A 22,717-nucleotide genomic window follows, 5' to 3' on the forward strand; every position below is an offset into this window, starting at 1 on the left:
AACTTGAGGGGTGTCCGCTTATGCTCCCATTGGCTCTGTCACAGCCCTTCTGGCAGCTGGTTGAGCGCCTCTGGTGTTTAAAGCTTGGTGAGAGAGGGTGGGGTGAGGGCGACAGGTTCTGCCCTCTTGGGGCACACCGTCTAGGGGAGACGGCTCCTAAAAGGGAGACCTCACTGCATGGTCTGTGGGCTCATGGGGAAGTGGGACATGCCACCAAAACCAGGGGGTGAGAGAAGGCCTGGGGGAAGAGGCCTCTTACGGGGCCAGAGAAATGAAGTGCCCATGGAGGGCAGACCTCGGAGGAGGCTGCTGCGCAGGTCTAGGTAAAAGGTCTGGATTTTGTCCCAAGGGCAGGAGAGTGACACGGGAAGACTGGCCTTGTCCAACATGAGGTCTGGCTGCAGCTCTGGGAATGGATCATGGGGGAAGTGAGAGGATAAGGGCAGCCACGTGGGCAAGAGACGGGGGGTTGGACAAGGCCATGGGGGTGGGGTGGAGAGAAGCCGGTAGCTGCTCACGGCAGCGGGTGGGAAGGAAGAGGCTGAGAGGTGAGGCTGCCCTGAGAGCTGGTGGGCCCTGATGGCGGGAGGAGGTGCTGCCAGGAGGCGAGGGGTCTCCTAAGAGACCAGTGCAGGGAAGAGACCCATCTGGGATTGGAACCCAGATCTGAGGCCTGTGGCCTTTCCAAGGCATCCCAGCAGGCCTGACTTCCAGCAGTGGCCTGGGAGATCTTCTTGCCTTGGGCTGTGCTGAGCCCTGCGGGTTTCCTGGACGCCCGGACCCAACAGTTCAGCCGCTCTTCCCCATGGCCACCCCATCCCGTTCCTTACGGTAAGGACCACTTGAGTCACAGATACCATGTTCAGCTTGCAGTTGAGATACTGAATCCTCGGGCTCAGTTTTTCTTTCCAAGTTCGAACAAGGCCAAGGAGGTCTTCTGTGGTCACTATCTAGTGCGAACATGGAGGAAAAAAGCCACAGGAAGCAGGCTGCGGGCAGGCAGGCTGACTCCATGTGAACTGCAGGAACCGGCTGGCTTGCAAGGACACCTCTTGGCTCCATGGAGGCCCCTCACTTGCAGGGAGGGCCCTGTGGGAGTGGGGAGCCCTGGGCTGGCTCTCTCAGGTGGCTCCACTGCAGCAGTGGATCCTTCCCTGATGGGGCATCGGGAGTTCTATTCCTGGTTCTAGGGGTTTGCTCTGGGCAAATGATTTAAGCTTGTTCTACTTAGTCTCCCCGTCAGTGTGATGGGGACACAGTATGTTCCTTCGGATCTCTTCTAGTTCTAATGCTCTACGTGTAGAAGGACATATTCGGCCCAAGATGGCGAGGGCGTGTAGGTGGGAAATGGCCACAGCCTTTCTGGAGGGTGATCTGGCTATCAGATCGAATACGTCAAATACATGACCCCTTAGAGCAACAATCCCACAGACCATACCTTGCAGGGGGCAGGGAAACACCCGTGAGGATGTTCACCTTCCCCAAGCAGCACGCACAGCGCTCAGTGGTCCCCACACATTGCTCCCTGAATGGCTCACTGACCTAATGGATGACCCAGGCCAGGTGGAGCCTTGGCCTCTTCCCACTCCCTTCAGTTCCAATGCACCCTGAATCCCGCCCATTCCCCTGCTGCTCAACCCTGGGATTGGAACATGTCCCTGCTGGAGTCTCGAGTGGTGACACTATTCGGTCTTGGCACTCTGCCTCATTCCTACCTGCCTCCCTGCCTTTCTGCACCCAGCAGCCAGAAGGTCTTCTTTAACGTGGCACTGAGCACATGGCCCTGGGCACACCCTTCCCTGGTCCCCACTGCCTTCACCAAGCATCTGATGCATTGCTTCCGCCTCCTGATGACCACCCGGCAGGAGAGTCCAAACAGTGTCCTCCGCCAACACAGGACCACCCGCCCGCTCAAGCAAATGCTCCCCACCCCAGGCCAGGGTCTGTGCAAGCCCCCTGGTACCCTGCCCATTGCCCTGACACATCAGATAGGAAGTGAGGAAATGTGGGAGAGCAAATGCTTCTGCTCTGAAGAGAGAGAGTTGTCCCTAAAGGGCCTGCTGAAGCGGTAACAGCAGATTAAGCTGGTTTTCCCCTGCTCCCCCCATATATGTGCAGAAACATCTGCACGAGAACACAAGAGGTACACGGGACCTCCACTCTGTGCTTTGTGGATGTTCGAACTTTTTTCACCAAGCACATGTAACTATGCAAGAAAAAGCAGTAAAGATAGAAAAATAAATGTCCTCTCAGTGCTAATAACAATAAAACCTCAACTTAGTCACTGAAATGGAAGACAGAACCCCTGGCCAGGACATCTGGTTCTCGAGTGCCTGGCTGAACTGTGGAGAAAAGATTACTTGGAGTGACCAGGGTGCAGGTGGCACAAGGGACAGAGACATGCACTAGAGGCAGAAAAACAAGCAAGTCAACAATGTAAGCACGCAGAGACCCGCTACGCTGGTCAGGGCCTGGCAGGCACCTGGAACCTCGCTTCTCCCAGACTTTGCTCCAATTTGGACTTTTCACAGCTTATACACAGGAAATGGAAGTAACCAATTTATGTGCAATGGTCAAAACAAAAGGAAAATCGAACAAAAGGTGGTTGTTCAGAGGGCAGAGTCCTGCCTCTGTTATTCATCCAGGGCTGCGTTCCAATTACAGGGAGGGCGGCCTGGTGACATCAGAGGGGGAGGGAGGCCAGACTCAAGCCCCTGTGCTCACTGGCCTCAAGATGCCTGCCTGGGAGGTGCTAGGGGCCGGGGGCAATGGCTGGTTTCTCTTCTCGTCCTTAATTCCATTGAATAAAACAGGGGTTAAGTAGGAAGGCTCAGAGGCCCCGCTGGAGGTGGAGAAATCTTGACCACAGATGTAAGTTTATTTCCAGTTTACGATTCTGGCCTGATGCACCTTTACTATTCATAACTTAGTATCCACTGAGAACTTACTTTTTCATCTCCCCTTGAGCTTCGGCACATTTGCACCTTGCTTTGAAGCTGCTCCAGAGAAGAATTTAATCCATCTGTTTGCAAATTGGATTTTGCAACCTAGAAAAACCAGAGGTTCTGAGATTTGTTTCTAGAATACTTATTTTGATCAAGAAAATGTTCCGCAAATCATTATCTGAGAGGTGGATTAAGTACCGAAAAAATGAACTCGGGGGAACAATGCACAGTCATATCAGAAACTCGATCAATGCAAATTTAAAGGACTTTTTTTTACTGTCAAATAGTAAGTTTTAAAAATAAAACTGGTGACCTGCAGTACTGGTTGAGGGCGTTAGGAGGGACACACTCATGCCCTATTGGTGAGGGGATGTCTGTACAAGCCACCTGGAAAGTACAAAGAGCCTTAAAACATTCATGCTCTAACCCAGTAATTCCAGCTCTGGGAGGCACCCTATGGACACCATCAGAGTTTCCAGTGCAAGCATGTCTAACACACCATTGTGTATATTATAAGTGAAACCCACCAGACGTTCCTCCAGAAAGGCATGGTTAAGTAAAAATGGCAACACATTAGGGAGAGAGAAACCATCAAGTGATGTTTTTGAAGAAACTTTTCAAGATTATACAGCTTAAAAAATTGTAATAAATAGCACCCTTCCCTTGTCCCCACTGCCCTGACCCTCACTCCAGCACCAGGAGCCCAGCTCACACGGCCCTGCTGACCCGGCCCCCGCTCCAGCCTCATTGCTCCCCACTTTTTCCTGCTCGAGCTCTCTCTCTCACCTTGGCTCCAGCTTCCCAGGATTTTTTTCACGATCTCTCCAGGACACTGCTCCCCACCCTCCTGCCTGGCTGGCTCTTCCTTCGCCATCAAGCCTTGGGAAACACCACTTTCCTAGTCCAGGTGAAATCCTCTCCTCTACATCCCCACGCACCTCACACAGCCCTCATGGCCTCTGTAGCCCAGATGGCCTGGCATGTCTAAGGCCTGAATTTCTGGTGTCAGTCAGACCTGGGTTCACATTTTGGCTCCACCATTTAAGAACTCTGTGTTCTTGCCCTAAGTCACTTAATGACTCTCTGCCTCAGTTTCCTTATCTCTAAAATGGGGATAAGAACGGTACTTGCCTCACACAGCTCTTGTGAGGACTCACACAGTTAATCAAAATAAGCCCACTGGTAGGCTGCATGGTGCATAATAACTCAGTGGATGTTAGAAACTATTACGATTTAATCTCTGACTTCCGGGCTGGAGTGCAAGTCCCATGGGGCAGAGACCACACCAGTATCCCCAGCACCTGGGACAGTGCCTGGCATGCAGGTGTGTGTGATAAACATCAAGTCCCATGGGGCAGAGGAAGAATGAATCTGTCCTACCTCGCACTTGATTTTCACTTGCAGATTTGTCAGCAACCGCTGGATTTTCTCTATGAAAATAAGGTCCACAGACAGGTTATGGAATTTACTTTCAAACTTGTTGATGATATCATTAGCCTTAAAGAAAGAGAAAAAGTAAAGGAGTGGGGCTTAATTTGGAACTTTTGGACTTTAGAAGCAGAGGGGGACAGGCTCAGCTAATGGTTGGAAAGGGGGCTTGACCAGCCTATCAGGCAGTGAGCAAGGCAACCACCTTGTAAGCGGGTATGACGGGAGCCTGGCTAGAGGTCATGGTGGGGCCTGCTCACCTGGTCCAGGTACTCGCTCTCCATCTTCTCCATCCTGATCATGATTAAATTTTCAACAAACTCTATCCGGGCAGCTTCCTTCTCCAGTCGATGACACAGTGAGTCAATTTCTTCAGAAGAAAAGTTGCCTCCCTCTGAGAACAATCTGAAAATAATTTGGGAGAAATAAATCCACTGATCAGACCTGAACCTTTCCACCCAGTCCAAATACTGTGGTTGACAAGGCTTTAGATTAAAAGTACAAGACCATGGAAAAACAAATGCAGGTAGCTCAAGGACAGAAGCAGGGAAACAACCCAAATGTCCATCAAGAGATGAATGGATAAACAAAATGTGGTACATCCACACAATGGAATATTACTGAGCCTTAAGAAGGAACGAAATTCTGACAGATGCTGTGACATGGATGAGCACTGAAGACAGCATGCTGAGTGAAAAAAACAGACACACAAAAGAACAAATCTGGTGTGATTTCACTTCTACGAGGTCCCTAGAGTAGTCAAATTCATAGAGACCGAAAATAGAATGGTGGTTCCCAGGGGCTGGGGGAGGGCGAAATGGACACTTAGTGTTTAAGTTAGTGTTTAGAGATACAATTTGTGAGGGTGAAAATGTGCTGGAGATGGATGGTGGTGATGGTAGCACAACAGTGTGGATGTACTTAATGCCAGTGGACTGGACGCCTAAAATGGTTAAAATGGATCATTTTATGTTACGGATATTTTGTCCCTATTAAAAAACGGAGAGGCAAACAAGACCACCTCTCAATAGAGGAAGCCCAGTGGCCCACAGAGGCCCCAGATGCTGGCTCTCACCTGCAGTGTCTGACAAACTCAACGTTGGTGTAGCGAAGCTTGCCCAGGCTCTCCTCCAGGTACTGGCGGAAGCTGCGCAGGGACACCTGGACGACGTCGACGTAGCTGAGCAGTTCCTGGTGCAGAGTGCTGCTGAGAGTGACCAGCCTGGGGGACACGGGAGGGCAGGGTGGTGACCTGGGCACGGGCGGTCAGCCTGGGAGGTGGCTTGAGCTCCACATGCCATGCCCAGCTGTGGGGTCACCAGAACCACTGCCTGTCTTCTCTGGGTAGAAAAAGAGGCCTTAGAAGGAAATTCACGATGCCAGTGCATGTGGGGCTCTCAGTGAGCTGGACCAGAGGGCAGCCCTCTCCTCTGTCCGGCCCCTGCCACCAGATTGCTAAGAGAATCCCCAGGTCCTACTGGCTCCGCCTCCTCCTCCCTCCACCCGCTATAACTCACAGGCACCTCACCTCAAACCCCTGAGGGGCCTCCTGGGACCCCTCACTCTGCCCTGAGATCAGGGCATCTCCACCTCGAGCCGGGCCAGTGCTCCTCTCCAACGGGGGAACCCTGCCCCCTCCCCACCTTTCTCCATCCCAGGCCGGAGGGCCTCCGGCAGGAAGCTCTTCCTGACTTCCCCTGATAGGAGCGGTCCTTCCCACCATGGACGTTTCAGGGCACATCATCTGCACCCCGGCACTCTGACCACGGGCACCCTTTTCTCTCTTTGGCTGCTCCCCCACCCCCAGCGCCCAGCCCCCAGCCAGACGCTTCACACAGCTGCACCCTTGCGAAGAGGTGAAAACCCTTCTGGAAACCCTGACCCTTCTATTACCCACAGGGTGTGGGGTAACCACTCCTCTGAGAACAGCCACCTGGCGGGGATTCTAGGGCCACGAGGCTGCAGCTGAGACCCCCAGTGCCCTTACTTCTGGCTCTTGGTGGCGTTCAAGAAGATGTGCTCCATGTCGCAAATCTTGCGCTGGAAGTCTTTGCTCCTCATGTTCTGCTCCTCTTGGAACTGGCAGAACATCCTCCTCTCCTTCCTCAGCATCTCCATCACCCCCGCACAGTGGCTGTCCAGCCGCTCTTGGTGAAGCAAGAGTTCGGCTGGAAAAGGACAAGGGGAGATGAGGCCCTCCAGGATCTCAAGCCAGCTCAGGACAGCGCTTTCCTGGACAGTGATGTGCCTCTCCCGGGCCAGCTACAGAGCAGGGACCTTTCAGGCCAAGGTCCCTTATCCTGTCCCCACTGCCCTCCCCGGGGCCTGGCCTGGGAATGGACACAGATCTCAGGGAGGCCAATATGAGACAGCCCTGGGTCTTTAACTGGAGAGGAGGATCTGGCCGGCTGTGATCAGCGAGGTTCCTGCGGTGGAGATACCCTGCCTGCAGCAGAAGGGAACAAAGCCTGGGAGACGGACAGCACCTCCCACCCCAGGAGCAGGTGGGATGGGTGTTGGGGAGGGCAGGGATCTCGATGCGAAGGCCTGGGAGAAAAGAGCCAGCACAAAGCTGGGCAGTTGGCATGTGTCCCTTTATATCAGTGGCTTCTCATTTCCAATGAGCCTCAGTTACAATGGACTTCAAGAGCTCCATCATAGGCCTTTAGAGTTAGCAGAGAGTCCCAGCTCACCTCATCTCACCTCCTACTGCCTGGAGTGGAGGAAGTGCTATGGTCTCAGCTCTGCCAAAAACAAATGGTGCGATTCTGGGGCTTTGCTTCTCCAGCCTCGTTTTTCACATTATGCACTGGGCCAGGAGGCAGGGAAGGGGAAGGAAACCAGCCTTCAGGGAGCATCTTTGTTTATACTTATAATTAACGCACACATTTCCCATATGAGGACAACGAGGTTCCAAAAGTGAAGCTGGTCTCCCAAGGCCACAAGCATTGGGCCTCTGGAGTCCACACTCTTTCGCTGCTCCAGGCAATAGGAGGTTGGGTGGGGTCACGTGGAGGCTCTCTGGAAGCTTTCAGGGTCAATAATGGAGCTTGAAGTGTGACTCGACTAAAAACCTGACAGGAGCCGTTGAAGGATCCAAATAAAAGTGCCCTCCCTCCAATTAATGGAGCCCTCTGCCTTAGAGAGAAATGGCACGTCTTTTTAAGTGTTAAAAATTATAAGCTGAAAATAATGGCTACCACTTTTGGAGGTTCTGGCTTATGCTAGATGCTCATGATTCCTCACTGTACCATTTCAAGAAGAGTTAATTACCACCAACAGCATGCCTTCTGCAGGTTAGGAAGGGATCGGAGAGGTCAGGTAACCTGCCCAGAATCCCACAGCTAGACAGGTTGAACCTGTTAGCTCTGATTCCTGAACTAGAGGCTTGCCTCTAGGGTATCTGCCATGCAGGTGTGTGTCTGACAGGTGTGTGAGCATATCTGGGATCCACAAAGCTAAAATAGGACAATACTCTTCATTTCAGCATCTCACACCTTCTTTAAAAAAAACCTTAAATGAGGATTCTGAGTACAACCTTCTCTGCCAACCTGGGAGGTATGAACCCTCACGCACATCTTCCAACGTGTGATGACAACATGCTAAGCGTTGCGTGGTACAAGCTGCTAATGAATGTAGGGCTGCGGTGGCACAGACACCGGGGGTCTGCAGTACCTGCCCTGACGTCGTGGATGTCCTTTTCAATGAGCTGGGCTCTTGGCTGGTGCAGGTGCAGACGCAGCTCCAGTTCTGAATCCAGCTCATCAATCTTGGTGGCCACGATGACCCGGGCATTGAGGGCACATTGGTCAAACCACTTCTCTAAGTGCTCAAAAAAGCCAGCTCGAAGCCTAAGGGAGAGACCAGCGAGGGTCAGCAATTGTGACCAGGGAGATATCTTTCCACACGGATGCTTAAAGTGCTTCCCCCTTCTACTACTTCTTCCTTATTTTATTTCCCACTACACTGTATCTCTTTGTTTGGGTGGACCATCATTCATTTAGCCAGACCCCCTGTTGAAGGACATTGGGTGGTTTCCAACCATTTGTTCTTACAAAGAAGACTGCAATGAATAACCTCGTACATGTGTCAAGTGTAGAACAATTTCTATAGGATTAAATTCCCTGAAAGGGAACTACTGAATCAAAGCCTGAAATACATTTGTGGATCTGGTAGATACAGCCAAACTGCTTCTGTTGCAAGGCAACTTGAACTCCCATCAACAATGAATAAAAGTTCCTATTTATCCATAGCTTCAGAATGTACTGTCAAACTCTTGAATTTGACAATTTTCTCATATTATGACTGAGATTGAGCATATTTTCATGTGTTTAAGACTATTAAATTTCTTTTTCTGTGTACTATCCATTAATATCTTTTGTCCATCATTCTAGTGTGTAGTTGCCTTTTTTCTTATTAATTTCTAGAATCTCTTTATGTATTGGGAACATGAGGTCCTTTGACTGAGATGTGAGTTGCAAATATTCTTCCCGGTTTATTATTTCATCCTGTTAAAATGTAGAGTGATTTTCTTGGCTATATATTGTTAAGATGTTGGTTCTCTCCAAATGTATCTACACATCCAATACAATAACAATTAAAAGCTCGGCAAATGTCTTCTTTCGGAAACTGATGAGCTGATTTCAAACTTATATGGAAATACAAAGGGCCAAGGAGAGTCAAAACAATCTTGGAGGACGTCAAGGTTGGAGGACTTACACCACCAGATAATAAGACTTAATATAAAGCTACAGTAATCAATCAGGGGGAGGTGGTGATGCGAGGCCTGGCAGAGCTGTGGAGAGAGGAGAGTCTTCTCAAATGGCCTGGGGTCAACTGGTTATCCATGTGGGAAAGAAATGAATCTGACTTCTACCTCATACATAAACAAAAATCAATGCCAGTTGAATTGTACATCTAACTATGAAAGTTTAAAACTATAACATTTATGGTAGATAACACAGGAGAATATTTTCATGACCTTGAGGCAAGCAAAGATATCTTAGATAAGACAGAAATTACCCTAACCCTAGTGAAAAAAACTGATGACTAGGACCTTATTAAAAGGATTTCTGTTCATCAAAAGATACCTTTAAGAGAGCAAAAAAGGCAAGCACAGTGAGCAGGATGAACATTTGCCATGTATTTAATAAAAAACTCGTATCTGAGCTCAATAACTCACATAAATTAATAAGAAATAAGATAGGCAATCCACCAGAAAAAAAATGGGCAAAAAATTTGGCTAGGCATTTCACAGAAAGATGACTAAATGGCCAATAAGTATATGACAAGGTACACAGCATTGTTACTCATCAGGAAAATGCTAATTAAAACCACAAAGAAACACCACTACACATACACCAGAATGGTTAAAATAAAAACTACTGACAAAACCAAGTGAGGATGTGGAGCAACTGGAACTCTCATACACTGCTGTAAACTGTTAAAACAAAACCACTTTTGAAACCTCTTTGGCAGTATCTTTTGGTTGTATCTCCTCTGAGACAGATGGACACACATATAAGTCAATTTCCCAACAATTCCACTCTTAGTTATATAGCTAACAGAAATGTATACACATGTTCACCAAAAGAAGCCGGATATAAAAGAGTACATTCCATGGGGTTCCATTTAAGTAAGTTCAAAAACAAGTAAAACTAATTCAGAAGTTAGAATATTTGTTATCCTTGGGTAAGGGAGGGCAGTGACGTGAGATGGGTACATGAAGGAGGTTGGTAGTGCTGTCTTTCCTGTGGGTACTGATTACTGGGTGTGTTCCCTTTGGGTAATTAATTGAGTTATGCTCATAATTTCCATACTTTTCGGTATGTATCCTATGCTTCAACATTCAAATCCAATCCGTTGAACACAGAACTATTTTTTTGGTTGGTCTCAAGGCCAGATGGCATAGTGTTTGGTTCAAGACTCTGGAATTACAGGGTCTAGGTTCATATCCTGGATTTAACTACTTCCTATCTCAGAGATCTTATCCAAGTTATAAATTCTGAGCTTCAGTTTCTAGAATCACCTGTAAAATAAGCTAATTACAGTACCCCTCTCTTAGTTATTGAGAGTATTAAACTTTCTCAATAAATATTAGCTCCGATGGTGGTCCTTGCTTTTCTTCATTCCCTGGTCTATGGAGAGGGCAGACAATGGCCTGTGACAGAGGAAGGAGGAGGATGAGGTTCAAGTCAGAAGACATTTTCAAGGTGAGATGATGCTGAGGTGAAGGAGAATAGAGTCCAAAGGCCTGACTTTACTCCTTCTACTCCCTGCCTCTGGTCTCCTGTCCATGTGTAAACATGGGAGGTAGACTAACCAGGTGATCTCTAGCTGGTTAGTCCTAGCTATGACACTGTAGTATCAGGAGGGCAATGCAAATGCTATCCAAGAGCCAAATGCAAATTTTCACATTTGTTCCAAATTCAAACATAAAGGACCAGAAAGAAATTTGGGAGTTAGGGGCAGTAGATATTCAGTGGTAAAATTATTCTATATTCTTCATTGTATTTTTCTCAATTTTCTACATTAAATGTGTCACATAACCAGAGCAGAATACCATACTGATATACTCATAACTACGGTCTATATCTATATAATTTTCCTAAAAAAGAAAAGAAAAGGAACTCTAATGTTAACAGACATGCCAGGATCTAGAACCCAGAAACACCTTCTAGGGAAAACCCTGTTTCTTCTGTATTGATACAAGGCCCAGGCCAGCAAGTCATCCTGGGACAGGCAGAGGGCTCACTCTCACAGAGGATATCTGTGACTGCGAAAAATCCCTGGACATCTGCTACTTTGTGTTGTGCTTCTCATGTCTACCCTCAGTTACCTACGTGTTTTCTTTTCCAAAACGAGTCCAATCTTCCATTATACTATTTCACCTTGTTAATAAAACTCAAGGAGAATGAGAATAAAAGGGTTTTTTACTCACTGTTTCTTAATTTCTAAAACTAGTCTGGATGGAATGATCACTTGTTCTAGGACCTTGGCACTGGAAGTGTCATTGAAGAGAACGGCAGAAAGGTTGGAATGGGGCCTCTTGCTACTCTCTTCTTGTTCCAGGGGCAGGAAGACAAAATAAGTGTTCCCACTGGACGTTGTGAAGGACTCCATTTCCTCATGGGAGACCGCTCCCAGACTCTCTTCCTGGGCTCTGACCTAAGCAGAAAACAAGACTTTAGACTTGCCATCATCAAACAGACTTGGTGATCCCTACCACAGGTTCCGTGACATCAGAGGTTGTAAACCTGTGGGACAAATCTTGCCTATGATTGCTTTTTGCCCATACAGTGCCTTTTAAAATTGGGAAATTCCACCTAAAAATCTGGATTTCTGATTTCTTTTTGAAATCAGAAAATCTGGAAATTCTGAGCCTACATTCCCACAGGGCATTGTTGGCTGGAACTGAATAATGGCTGCATGGTTGCCATCGACTGAACGTTGATGTCCCTCCAAAATTCATATCCCCAGTGTGCTGGTAATTGCAGGTGGGCATTGGGAGGTTATTAGGTCATGTAGGCAGAGCCGTCCCTCATGAATGGGGTTAGTGCCCTTATAAAAGAGATCTCAGAGAGCTCTTGCGCCTTCCACCATGTAAGGACACAGAAGGAAGGCAGCCATTTGTGAACCAAGGAGTAGGCCCTCACCAGACACTGAAGCTGCCAGCGCCTGGATCTTGAATTCCCAGCCTCCAGAAGCGTGAGAAATAAATGTCTGTTGTTTATAAACCACCCAGTCTGTGGTGTTCTGTTAGCACAGCCTGAGAGGACTAAGACAGTAGCCTCTCTCATGTGTCACTATTTTACACTTGGTGTCCAGCCCTCTTTTCTATTGCATGTCTGTGGGCATTTGAGTTTGGGGTCCCTGTTCAAAAAGAGGCCTCATATGCCAATTCTTCCACAGCAATATAGGAAAAGAGTCGTTTGCAATTTCATGATTATGGAATTCAAATTACTGTTCTGTGAGTTTGAATGTGTTTTGAGGACAAGATTTATTTATTTATTTATTTATTTTGTGTGTGCGTGGTATGTGGGCCTCTCACTGCTGTGGCCTCTCCCGTTGCGGAGCACAGGCTCCGGACGCGCAGGCTCAGCGGCCATGGCTCACGGGCCCAGCTGCTCCGTGGCATGTGGGATCTTCCCGGACCGGGGCACGAACCCGTGTCCCCTGCATCGGCAGGCGGACTCTCAACCGCTGTGCCACCAGGGAAGCCCGACAAGATTTATTAATATGAGAGTTACTTCCCTGCACTCTAAGGGGAGCTATCTGCCAGCTTGGATATGGATCTTTTTTCTTACATAAGCAGAGAATGGGAAGAGAGAAGGAATGGAGGGGCTAAGTTGGTCTACACAATAAAGAGGAGCTGGGAAAGAGGGAGGACCGAGGAGGGATGAGGAAAGTCGAGGGGTGACTTCAGAGTAGGTTGCAAGATGGGATGTGAGGAGAGGAAGGTGAATTTTAAAAAGCATTGCTGGGGGCTTCCCTGGTGGCGCAGTGGTTGAGAGTCTGCCTGCCGATGCAGGGGACACGGGTTCGTGCCCCGGTCCGGGAAGATCCCACATGCCGTGGAGCGGCTGGGCCCGTGAGCCATGGCCACTGAGCCTGCGCGTCTGGAGCCTGTGCTCCGCAACGGGAGAGGCCACAACATTGAGAGGCCCACGTACCGCAAAAAAAAAAAAAAAAAAAAAAAAAAGCATTGCTGTGAGATAAGAATTGGATCCCTGCTGACAAAAATAAAAGGTGTGCAGACATTTGTTATTCTCTATATGTAGCCCAGTGGAGACTGCGCCACTGGGGACCCCAGCTTGTCTTAGGGACACACGGAGTGAACACAGCACACCTTCCATACCCAAGCGTGAATCCGCTGCTGGCCTACCTCATCCACAGATGAACTCTCACGCTCTTCCTCTTCTTCCTCCTCTTCCTCCCTCTCCTCCTCCACCTTTTCCTTTTTCTCCTCCTCTTCTTCTTCATGAACCATCATGTTTGCCTGGTTCGGGGGTGATTTTAAGGAGCTGTCTCTTTCAACATGCATTTCTTCTAATCCCGGAATAGAGTCCCCTCTGGACTCATCCATCTCTTCACTCAGTACAGACTTTTCCTGTGGGCTTACTACCACCTCTTGAGTGGTGGCGGACTCGATTTCTTGATCTTCTACTTCTTCTATCTCTTCCACTGGCCTGAGGGAACTCGTTCCCCTACTTAAGCTTTCCTCACCTTTGCTCGCGTCTGCTTTAGGCCTTTGTTTTCCCCTCAGTTTTCTCCTTCTCTCCTGGAATTGCTTTTCATGTGGTTCTGTTGATGACCAAGCCCAAAGCCCAGGAAGAGACAGGTTACCAATACAGCCTGCTTGGGCCTCCCCAGACCCCAGATATACAAGCGTGGAGTCGGGGAGACTCAGACTTGAATTGTAAAAGTGTTACCTGGTGCCCTCAGTCGGAAGATGACTTCACCCTCCAGGTTCTACAAGGCAAAAACACGGACATGGAATGAGCAGAGTGCCACTTCTGAGGGCGTATCTTTTCTTTTAAGGAAAAGGCCCCGCCCCTCCCCTTCTACATCTGATGCAGGCCTTGACCACTTATTTCACAGGGGTAATCAGGGTGTTCCCAATCAGTTTTCCTTAATCCCAAGCAGGCTAGCAAAGCTTTCATCACACAATGGCAATCACAGAATAAAATCTCATTCTGACACATTTTTAGTAGTGATCTGGAGCAAAAAGCAAGAAAGTATAAATGGAGGGATGCAAACAAAGGGGCAGGAATCTGCTACACCCAGTGCTGGATGCAAACATACAGAATGAACATGATTTACAAGATCTGGGAGCCCCCTCGTCAACACTACAGATTCCCTCTCTCACAGGCTGTGGGTGAAGTTCTGGGTATAGTGTGCCATGGATAAGAGTGGATCCGAATTCCAGCTCCTCACAAGCTGGATGACCTTGGGCAAGTCCCTTAAACCCAATGGGCTCAGTGTCTTCCCTGTGACACGGAGACCACAGTAGCACCTACACTTTAACCCAGGCAACCAGACTGATCTCAAAGATAGTGAGCTTCCCCACCGACAGCCTGAGTTCCACCTCAAGCCAGGTGCCCCACGAAGCATTCACGAGCAATTGGGACACGGATCCCTGCTTGGGGGAGGGATTCTCTGAGGAGTCAGGAACCCCACACCTATGGGAAACCCTCACCAAGTTCAGTGTCAGCCACAAGTATCTTCAGCCCTGGCTGTGCAGGACTCTGGGTGCGTGTGTGGGAAAGAGCCAACTCTGGGAGAGTCAGACCAGGACACTCCGGGCATTCGTGCATTTACCAGGGAGCACTCAGTGTGTCTGAATAATGTGCAGGACACTGCTGAGGGCAGTGGAAGCTGGACGAAAGTTAGGAGGGCACACCTGCCCCTCAGAAAACCCCTTCCAGTAGGATGCCCTGAACTCCTGCATTTGACAGTGACCAACGTACAAGCCCGTTCAGGGAAAGGAGAGGTGATGGGGTGAGGAAAGGGAGATGAGGGTCAGAGTGAGTGGGGGGGATCCTGTCACTGGCAGTGGCTGGAAGTATGGGTGGGTTTGGGGTGTGTGGAAACAGAAGGATCCCAGCAGAGGAGCAGGGTGAGGAAGGGCAGGGGGCAGTGGCAGATGTAGGAAGAGTGAGGAGTTTGCTGAAGCAGGGAGAGTCAGGGCGGGACCCAGATGCGGGGGGCCTCTGAGGTCATCTAGGGACTGTGGGCTGGGTTTGGTAGGGGCTGCAGAGCTGGTGAGCAGGAGAGTGGGTACCTCAGAGCTGTATTTTAGGAGGGTTATGCAGCAGTGGTGAGTTGGGTGAACGGAACTCAAAGAGTCACATAAATTAGCCTTTTAATTATAATTCCATTCAAGCCTGAGGCCTGGATTCTGAGCCCTTCAACCTCTTTTAATCTGAGAAGAGATGGTCTCTTTAGGAGACGCTTTTAGCTTCTCACTCCTTGATGTCCTGACATAGATTCTAACTCCCCACAGTCCAGAGAGGCATTCAAAATTGAGGCAAATAAGACCTAGATGTCATCCTCTCCCCATTGCTCCTTCGTGAGCAGCTGGGATTTTTTTGTATCCCTTTCCATACCTGTTCAAAGATTTCACGAACACAGAAGTGTCGGCTGAGGGTAGAGCTGTAGGAGTTGAGTTCCTTCAGTATGATCGCTGGGTATTCCATCACTTCCTTTGTCAGGAGGCCATGAGAACTCTCATACCTGGGAGGCAGGGAGGTGAGACCCCTGTCTAAGGGGGGTCAGCTGGGTGTGAGAGACCCCCAGCCAAGAGCCATGCCTGGGACCACATGGAGGTGGGCTTGTATCTGGCATTTAGCTCTGCGCAGAGCTACTGCGTAGGTTTCCTTTTACAATAACAGTCTTTGCTTTGTTTTGCTATTTTTCTGATCATACAAAGAATACATACTCTTTGTAGAACATTTAGGAAACACACGTGAGAGAGTTCTCTGCATGTTGTAACATGGGTTCCCACTTCCTGTCTACTGTACTAACCCTGTCCTTGAACTTTACCTATATTATCCCATCAAGCACTCCAAAACCCCAAGGCCCAGACTTCTGTCTGTTCCCTAGTTAAGACCAAGGTTCAGGGGGTTACTTATTTGCTTTAAAACGTACTTCTGACTCTAAGTACTGCAGTCAGTTGGTAGTGCAGTTCCATTTCTGTGACCAGTCCTTACAAAGGCCCCAAGCTACGAGATAGTTCACAGGGAACTGCTTTTAATATTGAGAGACTGGCACCCGTCTTAAAAAGCTAATCAACTGGAGGATGGTTAATTCATTACGAAGCATCCGTATTCATGAACGGATGGTCATTTAAAAATGAAGAAAAGCTGCAGTTATACAACAATTCTTATCTTAAAAACACTGTATGTGTATATACATAACCACATTTATAAACGTCTGTGTTCACAAAAAGGACGACTTGGGCAGAAGTTAGGAGAATTTCCTACATGTTTGCATTTGTTAACTTTTTTTTTCTTTAACAAAGCATGTATGTTTTAAAAGTTAAGGAGGTGGGGGGAGGGTCCATGCTCTTGACCTTTAAACTCCATGGCATAGAAACCTCCCTCCATAAACTTTTCTGATCCAAGTTCTCCCTGAAACCTTTTCTGCTGGCTGAGGGTAGAGCTGCAAAGAACCACAGTGATCTCTGATGTTGGAGGCATCATTGGGCTGGGCCCCTAGGCAGGCACCTTCTGATCCTGAATATGAATTCCAGGCCATCCCCTTCTGGCGTCTGGTCTGCCTACCTGCATTTCATATTCTTCAGAAAATCTTTGGCCTTTACCAGGTGTAACTTCAGGGTATTCTCACAGCTTTGCTGCCTCAGTTGGTCCAAGAGCTTATCGAGGTGAGCCTCCTGGGCCTGGTAGCCACACCCCAAACAGAAGGAAGCAGATGTGAGTTACCAGAGCTCGACGAGTGTACGTGACACGCAGAGACCCTGCCCCTGGAGCTGAGGTCCAGGTGCCCCGGGCAGGCTCTTTTCTACAAAAGGGGCACCAAATGTACCACCATCCTTACTCTCACTGCTCTGGGCCTTTGGGCTCTTTTCCCTGCCTGTAATGTTCTTCTCTGTCTACGTTATAGTCCTGGAGACCCTTCTTAGATGGGACTCCTCAGGGACATGTCCCTCACCCTCAGCCCGCCCGGGCAGGCCCCCGCTACACCTTCCGGAGGCACCTACTCCCTGCTCTCCTTCTCACCTGTCGTGCTCGACGTCAGATGCTGAGTGCACCCCTCCACCCCTAGACTGTGTGAAGGTAGGTGGGTGGGGGCCAGCTCATGTCCTGTGGGGACAGGATGCCTGCCAGAGGTAGATTCTCCGTGCCCCACAGTCTGTCTGTCTCTCATGCAGACCCCCTCACAGACATGTCTGGATCCGGCACCCATCGCACAACCCAGACCTGACTCTGGCAGGATTCTTCTGCTCCCATGCAGCCCCGTGACCAAGGTGAGCCTCAGTTTCCTATCTGCTCAAGTTTTATAGCTTGAGGCTTTACGTTTGAGTCTAAGATACATTTGGGGTTAATTTTTCCATAAAAATAAAATACATAAAATATGGTGTGAAGTATGGATTGAACTTTTCTTTGCTTTGTATCTGAACGCTGGCTGAGTTCACGGGCCACCAAGCAGAGCCACTGGGCAGCTGACAGTCCGGGTGTGGCCCTGCGCTCATGCCTCGTGGGGGCTACCTGGATGCCGGGCCCACACCTGGCTCTCGCGGCTGTGCTTCTGCCGCTGCTGCTCCATCCTCTTCTCGAGCTCCAGCTCCTGCATCAACAGCATGCTCCGATGTACCTCCCACAGCTGCACAGCCTCCTGGAAATAGCTGAAGAGATCTGAGTTCTGCCCCTCTGTCTGCTTCGCCACGGCCTCGAAGGATTTCTGCGGTGGCAGAACCCAGAGAAGGGGCCTTAAGTGCCAATCGGCCCAGGCTGAGGAGAAGAGCCCCACTCACGGGGCTCCCTCGCCGGCCAGTGGAGGCCCATGTCACTGGCTGTCACTGCCTGGGCACCATCCCTCAAGGTTTTCTTCTGTGCCACATCGTGGCTCACGGTGCCCTCTCTGCTGGGACAGCATTTCTGGTCTGTCCAAGGCCATGCCCTCAGACTGGTTGACCTGAAGTCCCATCTCTAGACCTGCCCCGTGTCCACTGAAGTCCCTGACAGGAAGAAGATGGAGTTTGGGGCCTACAAAGAAGAAGATGCCACCCTAGACACCAGCCTGGCATCAGGTGGGCCATACCCACCTTGGCCTGGGGCATCCCTCCTTCTTTGGATTCCCTGACTCAGCACCTGAGCCAAACACCACAGTCTACTGTTAAATCCTCACCTCTCCCTCTTTCACGTGTGTCTCTTATACTCTCCTAGGGTCTGGGGTTGGCAAACTGTGGCCCGTGAGCTAAATATAGCCCCCTGCCTATTTCTGTTTAACCTTGGGAGCTAAGCACAGATTTTACATTTTTTAATGGCTGAATAAAACCTAAAGAAGATATTTAATGATGTAAAAATTATATGAAATTCAAATTTCAGTGTCCATAAATAAAGTTTTATTGAAACACAGCCATACCCATTCATTTCTGCATTGCATAGGGCTGCTTCTGTGTGACAGCAGCAGAGCGAGAATTTGTGCCAGAAACCTGACAGCCCACAGAGCCTAAAATATTTACTATCTGGCCCTTCACAGAAAACGTGTGCTGACCCCTGCTCTAGACTCTAAGCATCATGGGATGCAGGCTTACTGCTCCTCGTGACCTTCAGCACCCAGACTCGGCAAGGGCTCGGGGAGCACTCACTGCCCGCGACTGTTCAATCGGAGTCCGCGGGTGACTGAGGCATCAAGGGGTGAGCCTGGAGCACCCGGCACAGGGGCACTGCTCCAAGGGGCTGCACGCACCAGTGACGGCAAAGTTGTAAGTCCCCGGGCTCCCACTCCTCTCACAGCCCAGCACGCCGGGTGCCCCCCACCCTGCTCCCCAGCTGCACAGGTCCCCAGTTACGCACACCCAAGGCCTCCAGCTCCTCCTCCGCCTTGCTCTGGAGACTTCCCACCATCTGGAAGAAGGACGGGCTCACCAGGCTCTCTGCTTCCTCCTCAGTGAAGGCCTTCCAGTCCAGCAGCTGCTTCTGGAGAGGTACAAGGCAGAGCCCGGCTTAGGGCTGATGGGGGCTTCGCCTCAGGGCTGGTGCTGCCCCTGAGATCGCCTCCCAGCCATGCCCGAGAACTCGGCGGAAACTCCCACAGCAGTGGAGACGGTCCAGCTTTATCTGCCCACTGTGTCCAGGTGCTATGTGCTGCCCCTGTTCACTGAGTCCCCCAGAGGTGTTCTCATTAGCCCCGTTTGGCAGATGGGAAACCAAAGCTCACATTAGTGAAGGAACTCGCTGGAGGTCACACACCTGGCAAGTGGTGGAACTGGGATCTGGACTCAGAACTGTCCTACTGCACACCCTACAGGCCTCAGCCGCCATCCTACACGGCCTCAGCGTTGCTGCAAGCCAGACACGGCTCCCATTTCCTGTCTGGAATTATGCCAACTGGAAAGCCAGCTCTCTATATCAATAAAGACTTGATTTATGTACAAAATCTAGAATAAATCAACCTCCCCCAAATTAAAAACGTGTCTCCAGTGGTATACTTCCAATGCCGCTGCCCAGGAACACCAGGCGCCCCCTGTCAGGCTCAGAGTGCTCTTGGGGTACGTGAGGACGTCAGCATTCACCCCCTGCATGCACCCAACCAGGGGCCATGAGCATGGGTACAAGGCATCAGCACTCAGGGCCACAGGGCCATGGGGCTCTGGGGAGGGCGTGAGTGACGAGGTGGTGAGTGCTGGGGGTGTGGCCTTGGGGAGGCTCTCCAAGGGCACAAGGTTTCCCTCCAGGCTTTACTCCTAAAGTCTGACGCCCCTGAAGGGCTGACTGAGAGGCACGTTACTGCCCCTAAGACCACAGAGCAAGTGGGCAGAGTCCTGTGGGCTCGGACAGCCCCTGGGCCTTTTGCAAACTGGTCTTCTCACCTCCAGATGGGGCCAGCGACACCCACTCTGCAGGGCCTTGTAGGATTTGATGAGAGTGGGTGCAAGAGTGTGGCACAGCCCCCAGAGACCACAGCGCCCGCACCGTGCATCACACTGGAGAGCGCTCTGCTCCCCTGAACGCTGCTCACCTCAGAGTCTTGGTGGCAGAGCCAAAGCTCGACAGACACACACACGAGGGATGGATGGAGGAACAGGCGCTTCTTGGGGCCCACAGGTGAGACCCTCATGGCTTGGGGACTCCTACCGCCAGAGCCGGCAGGTTACACCATCTTCAAAATGTTTAGGCTTTTGGGGGTTTTTCATCTAAACAGTTTTCCCAAGGAGGCACGGAGGGGGCATTCTGACCCAGTATGTCCTTGCACCTCAGAAAACCAGGCATTGTAATTGAAGGGGGTTGTGAGAGGACTCGCTGTCTCACCCTCTAACAGAGGTGGGCAGGTGGAGTGAAGTTGTGTGTGATGCCAGTGGCAACACTATCTACAAAAGGGAAGCATTGGAAATAACTCCCATGACATGACCTCCACTGAATAAATAAAGTGAAGTGATACAGAGGGTCAAGGGTGAAGGCTGAGGTGATCAGAGGGGGAAACTTTGTCCGTGGGGTCAGGGAAGGCTTCCTGGAGGAGGTCATGTTGGGGGCCACTGAGGGGTGGGTGGGAACAGCTGGGGAGAAGAGGGTCCAGGCTGAGGGAACAGCTTCAGAATGCCCAGAGGCCAGCGTGGAGGGAAAGCAGGGTGTGCGGGCTGGAGAGGGGCAGGGGCATGCCCTGTGCTCCTCTCCTCAGACGGGCCAGGAGGGGCACCCACCTTGCACTTCTGCACTTGGGCCAGGCACTCCTGCCAGGTCTTCTCATACTGCAAGCGGATCCGCATCATGCAGTCCACGTGGTAGGCGTCTCCATAGGTGGAAAAAAGATGTCAGCAGCTCTTCCAGAAGAAGAGGGGAGGTTGGCAAGAGGAGTTTCCCCGTCGCTCAGGGCAGAGGCTTCTCCCCAGCCAAGTGCCTCAATAGCGGGGATAATTTAGATCAGGGGCTGCTATCTCCCTCGCCTCAAAGTTCCTGACACCCCAAGATAAGGACCTCAAATGAGGAGCCACCTTTTTCTGTTCTGACCCTAATTCTTGACTCAGTTTCGAGGCTGGTGAAATTCTTTTGGGGGAGTTGCATCACGTCACAGAACAGTAACCAGGTGCAAATTAAGGAGCGTTTACAGATCATGTCTGTGGTGAATACCGTAAGAAGCGAATGGACTAGCGGAACATTCCAAAGCTGATGGATTGATTAATTGATTGATTGATCTTCTCCTCTTCCTCTGCCCTACTGTTTCTGGTTTATAGTCACCTCGGTGTATCTCTTGGTGTCTAAGATAAGGAACTGAAGTTTAATGTTCCTGGCAGTTCTAGAAACTGAAAGATAACACAAAGATTGTGTGGTGGTTGTTCCTTGACAAGGGCTGGGAGGAAGGCAGGCTGGATGGCAGTTAGAACACTGGCGAGGGTAGGGCTTCCCTGGTGGCGCAGTGGTTGAGAGTCCGCCCGCCGATGCAGGGGACACGGGTTCGTGCCCTGGTCCGGGAAGATCCCACGTGCCGCGGAGCGGCTGGGCCCGTGAGCCATGGCCGCTGAGCCTGCACGTCCAGAGCCTGTGCTCCGCAACAGGAGAGGCCATGACAGTGAGAGACCCGCGTACCGGAAAAAAAAAAAAAAAAGAACACTGGGGAGGGTAGATGTGTAGTGGAACTGGTGAGGAGAGGCCATAAAGCTGGTTTCTCCCATCCCCAGGGCCGCTGCCTCGGCTAGCACACCTCCACCCTTCCTATGAAGTCACTATGATGAAGCCCCACCCCGGGTCTCTGTGCTTCTGTTCCTGTACCCCTCTGATCCGTTCCCCCCTCTAACCTTATCACTCTCAGCTCAGAACCTTCCACTGGGTTCCCACTGCCTTCAGGATAAAGTTCAGCCTTCCGCACATGGCCACATGGCCAGCACAGTATGGCCCTCTGGCATCTTCCAGCCTCGCCTGCCACCTTCTCCTTTCCCTGAAGGCCCCAGCTCTGTCTGACCTCTCAGCCTCCCCACGTACTAGTCTTCCGGCTTAGAAAGCTCCCCTGACCCCTGGGCCTGGCTACCTGGTACTTGCCTTGCAGGTCTCAACTGCATGATCACTTCCTTGGCAAGGTGTCTTATAACCTTTAACCAGGCTGTGCCCCCAAATACACATTCATGTAGCTGGCCACCTGTCCACTCCCTGCTGTAACATCCTGCGTGGTCTGACTTCCGCTCTGGACTGGAAGCACTCGAGAGAGATCCACCCTGCTGGTTACCAGGGCCCAGCACCACACTTGTTCCTAGGAGGCGTCCAGTGAATGGCAGCCATTGCTATTATTTAGGGTCTCAGGACTCTTATGCTTGGTATTATAATATAATTATAATACCTTTGGAATTATAAACCCGAGAGCCCTGGGAGCAGTGGTGGGTACTACTAACCAAAGCACCCAGGTCAAGTCTGGCTGTGACACTTCCTTGGCTGTGTGACCTTGGGCAGGACACTTCACCTCTCTGTGCCTCTGAATCCTTCTCTATCACAGAGGGCCAATGACACCACTGACCTCACTGGGTTGCCTCAAAGGAGATTGAAATACTGTATTGAATATATCTTCTAGAGCAAGACTTGGCAAACTCTGCTAGATAGTAATATTTCCAGCTTTGAGAGCCATACAGTCTCTGCTGCAACCACTCATTTCTGCTGTTATAGAGCAGAAGCAGC

At 50.3% G+C, this 22,717-nt stretch overlaps 1 protein-coding gene across 6 annotated transcripts in view; it reads right to left on the reverse strand.

The window, feature by feature from the left end:
- The window catches only part of CCDC180 (coiled-coil domain containing 180), a 56,634-nt gene that overhangs the window by 17,566 nt on the left and 16,351 nt on the right, over positions 1 to 22,717 (reverse strand). For 4 of the 6 annotated variants that reach the window (XM_060014469.1, XM_060014473.1, XM_060014474.1 and 1 more), the window contains 15 exons: positions 20,758 to 20,846; positions 18,914 to 19,036; positions 17,622 to 17,795; positions 16,658 to 16,773; positions 15,482 to 15,608; positions 13,805 to 13,844; positions 13,258 to 13,676; positions 11,314 to 11,540; positions 8,049 to 8,224; positions 6,361 to 6,541; positions 5,449 to 5,595; positions 4,634 to 4,778; positions 4,326 to 4,442; positions 2,949 to 3,047; positions 831 to 950 (listed from right to left, as the gene is read on the reverse strand). In XM_060014469.1, coding sequence (XP_059870452.1) covers positions 831 to 950; positions 2,949 to 3,047; positions 4,326 to 4,442; positions 4,634 to 4,778; positions 5,449 to 5,595; positions 6,361 to 6,541; positions 8,049 to 8,224; positions 11,314 to 11,540; positions 13,258 to 13,676; positions 13,805 to 13,844; positions 15,482 to 15,608; positions 16,658 to 16,773; positions 17,622 to 17,795; positions 18,914 to 19,036; positions 20,758 to 20,846 — 2,300 coding nt within the window. The remainder of the gene's footprint in view (positions 1 to 830; positions 951 to 2,948; positions 3,048 to 4,325; positions 4,443 to 4,633; positions 4,779 to 5,448; positions 5,596 to 6,360; positions 6,542 to 8,048; positions 8,225 to 11,313; positions 11,541 to 13,257; positions 13,677 to 13,804; positions 13,845 to 15,481; positions 15,609 to 16,657; positions 16,774 to 17,621; positions 17,796 to 18,913; positions 19,037 to 20,757; positions 20,847 to 22,717) is intronic. The other 2 variants (XM_060014471.1, XM_060014470.1) reach the window with 2 other exon arrangements.

The sequence above is a fragment of the Delphinus delphis genome, chromosome 6 (assembly GCF_949987515.2).
Source record: "Delphinus delphis chromosome 6, mDelDel1.2, whole genome shotgun sequence".
In the NCBI taxonomy this organism is placed as follows: Eukaryota; Metazoa; Chordata; class Mammalia; order Artiodactyla; family Delphinidae; genus Delphinus; species Delphinus delphis.